The sequence below is a fragment of the Chiloscyllium plagiosum genome, chromosome 5 (assembly GCF_004010195.1).
Source record: "Chiloscyllium plagiosum isolate BGI_BamShark_2017 chromosome 5, ASM401019v2, whole genome shotgun sequence".
Lineage (NCBI taxonomy): Eukaryota > Metazoa > Chordata > Chondrichthyes > Orectolobiformes > Hemiscylliidae > Chiloscyllium > Chiloscyllium plagiosum.
The window spans coordinates 5,567,532-5,580,291 of record NC_057714.1 but is presented as its reverse complement, the minus strand read 5'-3'; the positions used below and the strand labels follow the sequence as shown (position 1 = coordinate 5,580,291).

Sequence of the window (12,760 nt, the reverse complement as noted above, 5' to 3'; positions counted from 1 at the left end):
AGGTAAAAACAATGACTGCAGATGCTGGAAACCAGATTCTGGATTAGTGGTCAGGCAGCCCTCCTCTAGCTTATCTCTCCACGCTTCAGGCTCACTGCCTTTGTTCCTGATGAAGGGCTTTTGCCCGAAACGTCGATTTCGAAGCTCCTTGGATGCTGCCTGAACTGCTGTGCTCTTCCAGCACCACTAATCCAGAACCTGATTGCCAATGACCTATTGACCAGTTTCTGTAATACACATACAGAATTGGTAATCAATTTCTGTTCTCATGCTCTCTATCGCACGCTTGCACTCTCTTCCCCTGTCCATGTGTCGATGAAGGTGACGATACTCATCCTCATGTATTCGCACATGGTACCTGCCACAAGAATAGAACTTGGCTTGTAAGTCACTGCTTCTAGGAATTTTATTCTTTTACAAAAACTTTGACCTTGTTCAGCTTGTCCAGACCTGTACTAGCTCAATTAGCTGTGCTGAAGAGTCATCTAGACTCAAAACGCTAGCTTGCTGTCACCATGGATGCTGTCTGACCTGCTGTGATTTCCAGCATTTGTTTCCAGTACAGACTGCAGCATCTGCAGAAATTATTTCCTGCAATTTTCAATGTTGCCAGGTAGATGTCACTATTGTGGCTGTACCAAAATAGCTTTACTAAGGGCAGAAAATTCACAAACAAGTCTTCAGAATCATTGCCGGGATGTTGTTCGCAATTGTAGCTTTTGCAGAATTCAGTGCCTTCAGCTCTTTTTGATATTATATAGAGAGAATTGACTGATATCTTTGCTGGGGATCTTTAGGAGGACGTGGCTGAGCTGGATTATCGACTGTGCAGTTCTGGCTGGAGTTGGGTGCAAATACTTTAGCTTTGTCACTTCCCTTTGATTTGCTGGATCGTCCCGTCATGGAGGCTGGAGAAGATTGTGGGACTGCCTCCTCTTGTTGCTGATGGTCTGCAGCCAGCATTTCCTCTAAGCTGTGCAGCCACATTGTCTTCTGCTACTGGAAGCTATTGCCAAGCATGGACCTCCCAGAGATTCAGAGGACATTAAAAATGAAGAGAACATGACTCACAGCATCTCTTAGATGTCTGAAGTTTTGAGTTGCTCGATCAGTTTGAAATTTATCTTGTTCAACATTGTGGCAGTGCTGCACAACACACTTGAGTCTATCCTCAAGGCGAAGATGAAGCGTTCTCTCAAGGACTGTGCTGTGGTTGCTTCTGAAAACTGCAACCAGTAGATTGGTGAGGATAAGGTAAATTAGATTTTACCCACTTATTGGTTCTTTTAACATCTGCTACTGACCAGTGTTAAAGGTATGTCCTTTAGGACTCAGCAATCCAATTTATAGTGGTGCTACTGAGTCATTCTTGGAGAAAGACATTGAACTCCTTCATGCAGAATGCATTCTGTGACCCTGACCATCCTCAATGCTTCCCCCAAGTGGTATTCAGCCTGGAAAAGAACTGTTTGTTTTATTAGCTGAAGGACTGGGGATAAGTCGGGATGCAGAAACAATAGTGATAGTAGGAAATTTCCTTACCCACATTTGACCTGGTGCCACAAGACTTTGAGGACTCTCAAAGCAACTCCTTTCCAACTATTTAGCCAAGGATGGTAGTGATGTCTGGGATTTTGTTTGTTTGTAGGGTTTGGTGAGTATGGCTCTGTGAGGCTATTAGTGATACCCACAGACTAATCATTATCAGAAGAGCTTTTGTAGAGTCAACAGAGTTGGTTTGTAATTGATTTTCTGCTAGGTTAATGTGAGAAACTAGCAGACCGAAATTTCAAATTTGATAGAGGCAACTGTGGATGTAAGTTAGCTCTCTGAGCTGGAATGTTTGTTTTCACATATTTCATCACCGTACTAGGTAACATCAGTGAGCCTCTGGTGAAGCATTGGTGTTATGTCCCACTTTCTATTTGTTTCTTTGGGTGGGTGATGTCATTTCCAGTTCTTTTTTCTCCGAGGATGGTAGATGGGATCCCAATTGATGTTGGAATGCCCTGCTGCCAGTAATTCTTGTGTATGTCTCCGGCTTGTCCCTGTCAAAGTGGTGTCCTCCTTTGTATGGAAGGAGGCTAGTGAGAGTGGGTTATACCTTTTTGTGGCTAGTTGATGATTATGTATCCTGGGGGCTAGTTTTCAGTCTGTTTGTCTGATGTAGTGTTTTACAGTACTAACAAGGTATTTTATAAATTACATCCCATTTTGCTTGTTTGTATAGAGTCTTTTACGTTCACAAGTTGCTGTTTTAGTGCGTTGGTAGGTTTGTGGGCTACAATGATGCCAAGAGATCTGAGTAGTGTGGAAGTAATTTCAGAGATGTCTTTGTCGGGTAAAGCGGCCAGGGTTTCTGGATGCATTGTCTGCTTGCTTGGGCTTGTTGCTGAGGAATCTGAGGACTGTTTATTGGGTACTCCATCTTCTTGAATACGCTGTGTAGGTATTTCTGTTCTGATCTTCGTAGTTCCTCAGTGCTGCCGTGTGTGGTGGCTCATTGCAATAGTGTCCTAACGCAGCTCTGTCTGTGGATGTTGGGATGATTTGCTTCTCTTGTTCAGTATTTGGTCCATATGTGTTGTTTTCCTGTAGATGCAGGTTTGAAGTTTCCTATTTGAGTGTTTGCTCTGCTGTGACATCTCTGAATGGCAGTTTGTTGTTGTCCTCTGCTGTGAATTTTATGCCAGTGAGGTTATTATTGATGGCATTATAGGTTTCCTCTAATTTGTTTCGTTGGGTGATGACAAAGGTGTCATCCACGTAGTGGACCCAAAGTTTGGGTTGGATGGGTGGGAGAGCTGCCTTTCACTCTCTTCTTTGTTCCAAGTACAGGCATAATCTACTCAACCTCTCAAAACAATCCCACTATACCTCGTATCAGCCCAGTGATCCTTCTCTGGACTACCTCCAATGCCAATATATCTATCCTCAGAACAGTTATAAAACTGTTTGCAGTATTCCAGCTATGGGCTCACGAGTGCCTTGTATGCTTCCCTTCCTTTACACTTCATTTGCTTTGAAATAAAGACCAACGTTCCGTTTGCTTTGTGTTACCCACTGAACTTGGATGCTAATTTTTTTTTTGAGATTACAGGATGAGAACTCCCAAATCCCTCCATTCTGTAGCTTTCTGCAGTCTGTCTTCTAGTAAATAATCACCATCTCTCTCTTTTTATAGTACAATTTAAGTCCACTAAACTTAATAGCACTAGACTTAATGTTAAGTGAATTTGACTGTCTTCCAATTCTAGTATGTTAGACATCAGAAGTTATTTGACAAGAGTGCTACAATATCTTTGTGCAATGCACAGTATCAGGCTTTATTGAAGCTGATGAGTAAATGTCCCAGCCATTCATTACACTTGTGTTTGCTCGCTTTGTTTTTCTAGATGTGCAGCAAATTGCTACAAGTGACAGATGGAATTTGTGTGATGCACCCCAGATGTGTAGTCTAAGATCTGTGTGAATGGCAGAAGCAACTGTGTACTCCTTTAACATTGAGTGAAGAAGTGTTAATGAATATTGTAGGTATTTGTCTGAAGTATAAACTAGAATACTTAATCCAATGTCATATCAAGTAAAGGAAGTGAAAGATAGGAAGGTTAAAAACTTCATTAATCATTAGATCAAGAGACTAAAAGAAAATGTAATTTATATCTTTTTACATCTCAAGATACAATTAAAATCTGAAAGAATGATTCTTCATGTTTGTAATAGTTAGTAGTTAGTGCAGGAAAGGTGGTATGGTGGCAACTTAGTCATATCACACAATTAAAAATGGGACTTGATGTATATGGACAAAACCTCAACTGTTTTACGGTTTAGACTGTATCTGCAAAGTCAGTACAGGAACATTGCACTGCTCTGTTTTGTGCATTTAAATGGCATGTCAGATGGTAAGTTGCCATTCCCATAAAGCCAACAGAAGAACCGTGCAAGCCAAACCGATTTCTATACTTAACTACATATCTGCACCAATTTGAATTTACTGATGATTTGCAAGAAATAGTCTCCCCATTATTTATACAGTGGATTCTAGCTCAGTGTAACTTAGCTCTTGTATTCAGTGGCTCCATAATCAGTGAATAATTGCAAGTCATTAAGTTATGAGACCAGAACTAAAACAAGCAATCTCCTTCAGGAAATGTATACACATGGAGACATAAGGCTCTCCATGCTTTAGAGGTTTCTCCAGTGTGAGTTTTGTTGACACCTGAAGCTAATTTAGTTAAATTGACTGATAAACCATATACAACTTCTTAATGAGACAACATGCTAATATGATTTTATTTAAACCAATATTAACTGTAGTTTCAGCTTCTACTATTTCTCTTGTAACTTACTAAATCTGAAAAGTTTTGTGTGAATGCAAGAAGATTCATTAATAGGTTTCAAATTTCTTACAGGCACATGTAGAACTTCCCAAACAAAATACAAACGAGCTAACAGGGCGGAATGCTTTGCTAAGCGATATCCACAAAGGAGTACGGTTGAAAAAGGTGACACAAATCAATGACAGGAGCACCCCAGTCATTGACAGTAAGTGTTTCACTTTGATGCCATACCATTTCTGTGGGTTACCATACACAATTCACTTTTTCATGTTTTCAAGCCTTAAATCTGTTAAAGGGACTTAGGATCTACACGGACTTAGAGACCGTGTCAGGGCAAATTGGTCATTTTCGGGTTGGCATACTGTACATGTTGAATAGCTACAAGAATAGTTTCTGGGGCTGTAATTATTTATAATCCTAATGACTTGGATGATTGGACTAAATGGTAGGAAAGCAGGTTGAGAAGGTTAAATAAAATTCGCAAAGTGATTTAGAAAAGTTCAGTGGGCAAAAAATGGACAGATGGAATATAAATGGTGCATTTTGGCAGTAAGAATATATCCACTGTAAAGATGGTAATGTTTTACATAAATTGTTTGATTATTTTAGTTCATAAATTCATAGTGGCACCTTGGTAGTAAATAAGTAAAATAAATTAGACACTTGAAGTCGCAAGTCAGTAGTAATTTTGCAGGACCGTGCTGCCAAAATGGAGACTCGCTCATCAAGAATGTATTTTCAGAAATGCAGTACATTATACCTTTCTATTTTAAAATAATCTGGAAAATGTGGGAACATTTGTAGCATGTTGCTAATTTTTAAAAATTTTGTAGGAATCTTCTGTTTGAAATGTTTTTTTGTAAATTTATCATTCCAATTACAACTATCTTAAAGCATGTTCTCATGACTGTTGCTCTAATAGGTTATTTCCAAACTATAACCTGGACATCTGTTGTTATTTGTCTGCAGAACCCAAGAATGGGTGTGGTGCAGGAGCTGTGGGTGGAGCATCAACACAGCCTACAGTGGGTGCTGGCTTGTTTCAGGAAGGATTTCCTGTTCTCAGACCTGCCGGACAGCGAGATACTTCAGGTAGTTCGGTTGGACGACTCAATCACGTTTGAAATAGTGCGGTCTTGTGTGTGTGTGTGTGTGTGTGTGTGTGTGTGTGTGTGTGTGTGTGTGTGTGTGTGTTCACCTGCTAATAATTTTTAAGGTTATTAATTTCCCTTCTGCATTCCTGACAGGTGTCTTTGTTTGGAGCACAGCTATTTCTAACAATAGATGACTACACAAAATTGAAGTCATTAATCTTAAAAGTCAATGGTGACCAATCGGGATTTTGATTTGGATACCTGGTTTAGTGGGTTTGGAGTTCCAAATGCATCAGCGTGTGTATAGGAATAATTTAAACTCTCTCTTTATTTCCTCCTTTGACCAAACAAGACTCCAGTTTCTTCTTTAAGTTTATTTGTGCAGTCATGGGAGATGTTCACCTTAAAAAATTAGCATACAACTCAAAATGTCATCCGAATACAAAGGTTTATACTATTGTTACAGATAAGCTACCGATTTATTATTTCAACAAGTGATGCTTTCCAATTATAGCCTTGCACACTTTTAAATCTTTTATTTCTGTCCAATCACGATTGGACAACTTGCATTCCAAGTTAGTGCTCATGACTGGTATTACCCAATCATGACTATTATTCAATCATATTCAAACTAAAATGTGATATCCAATCATGTCATTACATGTTGACATTTAATGCATTAAAATATATTTATCATTATAGATACTGTTTACTTCTCTCCCCATCAGTTCCTTGTATTGCCTATACTGTCTATTTCCCCTTTCACTGTTCTAGTCCTAACCTGGCTCAGTTTACAGGGATCAGGATCTTTATCATGTTTAAATCTCAAGATTCCTGTTTCAATTGAGGAGCCACCTGAGTGACACCAGTAATGAGAGCAACCTGTCTTGGCTACTTATTGCAGGAAATGCATTGTGAAGAAAGCAGGAGGAAGAGATTTAGAAAACCATTATATAATCAAACAGATTCAGCATGGTTTTATGAAAGGCAAATCAAATTTGACAAACTTTCATCCATTTGTGAATGATAACAAACACAGAAGGATAAAGTTGAATCAGTAAATTGGCAGTGTTTCGAATTCTTAAAGGTATTTGACAAGGTAACACATAAAGGATGACTACTTAATATTATGGTGGTGGAGTAATATATTAGCATCCCATAGAGGAATGGATAATGGGCAGGGAACAGTGTCAGGGCAAATCAGTCATTTTCTGGTTGGCATACTGTGCCTGTTGAATAGCTACAAGGAATCATTTCTGGGGCTGTAATTATTTATAATCCTAATGACTTGGATGATTGGACTAAATGGTAGGAAAGCAGGTTGTGAGAAGGTTAAATAAAATTCGCAAAGTGATGTAGAAAAGTTCAGTGGGCAAAAATGGACAGATGGAATATAAATTGTGCGATTGTGCATTTTGGCAGTAAGAATAGAAGAATATTATTTAAGTGGAAAGAGACTGTAGATTGCTTGTGGTACAAAGGGATATGGAAATCTGAAGAAATGCAAATCATGAAGGAACTAATTTGTGGTACCACTTCATAAAGAGTTTCCCCATTTTGGTACCACAATATTGTGAATGGCTTTTTATCAATTCAGCATAAAAGTGAAGTGATTGAAAGTGCAGTCAGTATATGAATAACTTGTTTGCACATGTAGAATTTCTTTATCTCATCAATTTAACGTACTATTCTGCCTGGAGTGTAAAAGATTGATTTGCTTTATTGTTACATGTACTGATGAACAGTGAAAAGCTTTGTTTATGAGCAGTACACGCAGATCATCTTAAGCAAGAATGTACAGATCAAAAAGACTTTGGAGGCAGACAGATTACAGGGTGTGCACTAGGCGAGATCAACGTGAATGGTCATATATGTGATAGAGTCTAGTATTCAGTCCTCCATGTTGAAGCCTATATATATATATATCTCTTTCATAAGGATTCCTGTGTCCTTAGGTGGTGAACAAACTTAATTTAAAAGAGAAATCAGAACTTGAGTATGCTATCATATCAAATAACTGCCCTGTAAAAATTGGAATATTTCAACTTTAAGCAGTGCTACCAAATAAAGCAATACCCTGAAGTAGAAGAAAATGAGATTTATGTTGGTACACTTCATATACTGTGGTCAAACCAGTTTATGTACTGATAGTGACACAGGCCCCAAGATTTGACAAAACCTGCTCACCTGCTGGTATGCAAATCATTGACCTTTAATTGAAATGGTGAAGATTAATTCATTGACTTAATGAGCTGCTGGAAAGCTGATGCGGCGCCCAGTATCTCTGAAGAAGAAAATGTACCTGCCTTTACTGGGCAAAGATTGATGCGTCAAATATTCCTTATGTGAAAATATTGTCCATTATTAGGTGATCGTTCTAGCATTTTGAAGTTGGACTAGCAGAGAACCCCTTATTGTCAGCAAGCGTTTGTTCAACTATTGAAAGGTTGTGCTTGCATTTTCTCACATTGCTGCAGGCAACTTCAAAGGCTAGCTTTATTATGAAAGAAGTCACCTATCCAGGCCCCACCTAGATCTGGACTGCAGGTTACATGTGATGGAAACCGTCCAGAGCTGCTTTTCGCCTCACATTCCTAGGTTCAATGGAAATGTTCTTTGACATGTTGATTCCTCTCCAGAGTGGTTTGTATCACTTGCTGAGGTTCAGGGGAGAGAAAGCAAGTAGTATTTTAAAAGTAAATAATAGTCCAATTATTAAATTAACTAGACTGAATTTTATAAAACTATCCTTTCATATTTTCCCAATTACTTCATTTAGTTTTTGCTTTTTGCACATTTGAATTTCCATTATGTTGGTGGGTATATCAACATAAGCAGTGTGAAGCTAAGACAAATTTGTTTAATACCTTCATAAAATTTCTATAGTTACAGCCATTAAGATTTTAAATATTTTATTATAATATTTAGCAGTACAACAATCAAGCCAATATTATTTATGTGGAGGTGAGCATTTCGTTAATTGCTATGTTTAGTAATATGGCAATTGTGCTAATGAAGGTTTTGTGTTCAAGATTTCTAGTGACACTGAACATGTTTTGCTGTCTACACGCTTTTATTAGAGACTAAACAAAATCCCCACAAATTGGTGCACCCCTTCATTTTGACTCCATATTTTTCACCATGTCTTTCATTGATGAATTGAAAAACTAGTTGCAAAGTACAATCATACTTATCATGAAATGTGATAGATTTTAGTTAGTAAATGCATTTCAATGTTTTTATTCATTCTATCTGTAATTGGTTTCAGAAAGAGGTTCCAAACCAGCTGTTCAAACTTTCAGTATGAAAGTCTCACCATCAAGACTCTCGGTCCAGAACGAAAGTGCCAGAAATGAGAAAAATGCATTTAAGCAACCTGAATGTCCAGAACCCTTTGATTTATCTAAAGGTCAAAAGACAGTTCAAAACCATCTTATCATGTCTGCCCTTATACCCCTTTCAAGTCAGAATAAATCTCTGTCAACATGTCCCTCTTCTACATCTTCATTCTCATCTTCATTCAATAATAAATATACAAAAAATGCAATAACAATACAATCACCTTCACCACCAGTTGCTCCTTCAATTCCTCCCCCTCGTCCACCTATACTTACAAATGTTAAACCATTTAAATTTCAATACATACAACAACCACCATCACCTCCTCCACCTCCTCCGCCACCATCTCCACCACCTTCCTATAATTTTCAAGAGCAAGCTTCAGATTTTATATTCCCTGCTCCGCCTCCACCTTCTATACTTTATATTGAAGACTGTACTGATTTTCCTCTGCCTCCTCCCCCACCACCTCCCTTACCTCCAGGCCCTGCCTTTACTCCCTGTAATAAAACTGAAAATGCTCTGCCACCACCTCCCCCTTTTTTGAATAGTCTTGAAGTTCCGCCAGCCTTGCCGCCAAAACTACCCAGCTTTTCCAACAAGCCAAGTTTGTCCTCAATATCTCCTCCACCACCACCACCACCACCACCACTGCCGCCACCGCCACCACCACCACCTCCATTCCCTGCCTACAGATATCCTGGGTCTAGTTCATCATCTGGGCAAATGTCATATGGAACCCAGCTGGCTGGAAGGGAAGGTCCAGGGAGGTCTGGAGGTAAGAACTAGTAGATTGATTTGTGGTATTGTAATCCTACAATTACAAAGTCCATTAGAAAAGAAAAATCCCTAATGGATTAAGTACAGCAGTTAACATTATGGTGTTATGAAGATGTGGGTGTACTGCACCTTTTTAAGAGAGTTAAAAGCTTGCAGAGTGACCTGACAGCACTAAGTGTTCTGAATAAAATACAATGTAACATGTGGTCCAGCAGCTAGGCTAGCTGGCTTTGTAGGAACAAAACCAAATTTGATAGGCCAATCAGTTTAAATTATACCCCCAAAAATACCAAACTCCAATCCAGTTTGAATTTAGCATATTGACAATCTTGAAAAGTCAATGACAAAATCCGATGCTTTGGGAGTATAAGACCGGGGAAAATTGAACAGTTGAGAGGACAACTGCCAAAAGACCTACAGATGTAGGCAGCTAGTAAGAACTCTGAGAGGTACCTGTCTAGAGAAGTAGTTTGCACAGAGGAAAGACATTGATGCCAACCTGGACAGCAAATTTACAGAAGAAGATACAACAGCTGGCTGGTTTTAAAATTTGAAATGTTTTGGTAAATTTTATTTTGGTGGGGGTTGGGGTTATCAGACTAGTATTATCGAAGGGAAAGTAAAAGATAGGTTAGAGGAAGGAGATGTAAATAGTTGTTAGTTATTTTCTGTTATACTTTAAGAATTGAAGTTGTTGATTTTTACTTTAAATAGTTCTTGGCCTCTTGAATTTTCACAGATTATTGCATGGGATAAATCTCTTCTGTGTTGCTGGTTTAAATTAAGCAGGAGGATTTACCCTGTGTCATAACAGTTTGGGGGCTCTTCCAGGATTTGAACTGTTTAGGGAGCTTTTGTCTGCAGTTTGAACAGTTTGGGTCTTGGATTTGTGATTTGAACTGGTTTAGACAGAATTGAGTAGATTTGGGAGTATTCAACATCTCAGCACATTTAAACACCTGCAGGTTAGTGTCCTAGATCTTTAAAAAAGGCATAGGTGAGACAATTTTGTTTAATTTCCATGACTTGTGGTTGATTGAAAGTGAGAGAAATGACTCTTAAGACTGCTTTAAAAAAAGGTTATGGGATTTAAGATGATTCTCAAATTTGCCAAGAAAGTTTAGAAGGAAAGAAAAAGGCCATACTTTTAGCATTAGCAAAGAAGTTAGATTTGGGTTTAACCAAGGACAAAAGTAAATCTGAAATTGTAAGGGAGTTAGTCTGTTTCTCTCAAACAGCTAAGTGTTTGACAAGTGCAGTAGAGGTAGAAAACCTTAAATTGCAATTGAGGAAAATAGAATTGGAGGAGAAACCGAGAGGGAGAGAAGGTTCTTGGCTGAGCAAAGGGAGGGAAGGTTCTTAACTGAGCGAAAAGAGAATTTGAACTTGAGAAGCTGCTACTTAGCAAAGTCAAGTTAACAGGATGGAGATTGAAAGTGAAGGTAGTGATATATACCAATATGTTAAAATGTCTGCCATATTTTGATGAGAAAGATGCTGAAGCTGCCTTTATTTCATTTGAAAAATTAGCGAGGCAGATTGAGTGGTCTCAGGATTTATAGGTAATGCCAGTTTAGACTAAACTGGCAGGCAGAGCGAGTGAGGTATTTGCCACACTGTCAGATGAGGGCTCAAGGGATTATGAAGAGGTTAAACAGGCTATTTTAAGTGTTCATGAATTGGTACCAGAAGCATATAGATAGTCATTCAGAAACACCAAAAAGGAACCAGGTCAGACTTGAGTTGAGTTCAAAAGAATTAAACGTCATTTTGATAGATGGGTGCATGCTTTGAAAATAGATAAGACTATGAGACTTTAAGAGATTATTCTGCTGGATGAATTTAAAAACATTCAGAGATTAAGAATTCACGTGGAGGAAGTCAGAAGGGCAGCAGAACTAGCAGATGAATACATGTTGGTGCTTAAGACTAGCTTCTGGCCAGAATTTCTATCCTGTGAGGGATAGAATTTGGGAGAAGGGGAGATCCTACACTATGAAACCAAGAGTCCAGTGCACTGGTAAGAATTTATCACAGATTACAGAAGCTCAAGAGGGTGGGCAGGAGGTGAAAGGCCCCAGATGTTTCACTATAATGGTGTGGGACACAGAAAATTACAGTGCCAGTGGGAAAAGATGTTTTCACTACCAGAAGGTGTGGGACACAAAGTCACAGTGCTGGTCATTAAAGAAAAGCGCTGTGGGAAAAGATGTGGTGAAAGAAGCTAAGCCAGTGGCATTAGTGACGGTAGTAAAGGAGATCACAAGAAGAGCCAAGGAGCTGCACCAGAGTGCACAGCCTAGGCAGGGGCTGGGTATGGAGTTAGTACCTGATCTCTGCAAAGAATTCACCTCTGTGGGTAAAGTTTACTCAAAGAATAGGGGGAGAAAGACAAGAAGTTATAATTTTGAGAGATCCAAGATCTAATCAATCGCTGATAGTAAGGGATGAACGAATATGCACTCTGACGGATGTGTTACTGAAGAGTGTGGTAATTTGTGGGATAGGTGGACAGAAATGTAATGTTTCCCTTGTTGTGGAGAAGCCTAAGGAAAACCAAGAAGCTGAGGAGTTAAAACAGAAATATCCTGGTATTTTCCCAGACTGTGGGGTAACCAGATCCCACGATCATAAGTCACAGCACAAAGTGAAAAGTAAAGAGAAAGATTAAGGAGCTGAGGTTCAGTTAGCAGATACCCTGTTTGATGTAATGGTGCAGGAAAAACCTGAACAGGCAGAGGGTCAGACAGAAGTGTTTAGTCCTGAAAGGCTAAGAGACTCGCAACAGCGAGACAAGACGATAAGAGATATGTGGATGCATACTCCAAAAAAGAGGCAGAGAATATTCCAGAGGGTCACTATCTGAAAGATAAAATCCTAAGGGGAAAATGGAGACCACGGCAGTTAGTGCAGAGGAGAAATGGGCTGAAGTGCACAAGGTTGTATTGCTGGTAGCATACAGACAGGAAGTAGTTCCTGTGCTACCGGTAATATCTGTAGGAGGTCACCTAGGAGTACGAAAGACTCAGGCTAAGGTGCAAAAGCATGTTTATTGGCCTGGAATGCACAAGGATGTTAATGTGTCATGCATGCCAAAAGGTAGGTAGGCCACAGGCGGTAATAAAACCAGTACCATTGTTGCCAATTCCCACATATGAAGAACCTTTTCACGCAGGTTATAATTGACTGCGTCGGTCCCCTCCTGAG

General features: G+C 39.2%; 1 protein-coding gene across 3 annotated transcripts in view; it reads left to right on the top strand.

The window, feature by feature from the left end:
* wipf3 (WAS/WASL interacting protein family member 3) overlaps window positions 1-12,760 on the top strand; it is a 105,552-nt gene that overhangs the window by 61,139 nt on the left and 31,653 nt on the right. For all 3 annotated transcript variants that reach the window (XM_043689519.1, XM_043689520.1, XM_043689518.1), the window contains exons 4-6: window positions 4,413-4,545; window positions 5,310-5,432; window positions 8,703-9,551. In XM_043689519.1, coding sequence (XP_043545454.1) covers window positions 4,413-4,545; window positions 5,310-5,432; window positions 8,703-9,551 — 1,105 coding nt within the window. The remainder of the gene's footprint in view (window positions 1-4,412; window positions 4,546-5,309; window positions 5,433-8,702; window positions 9,552-12,760) is intronic.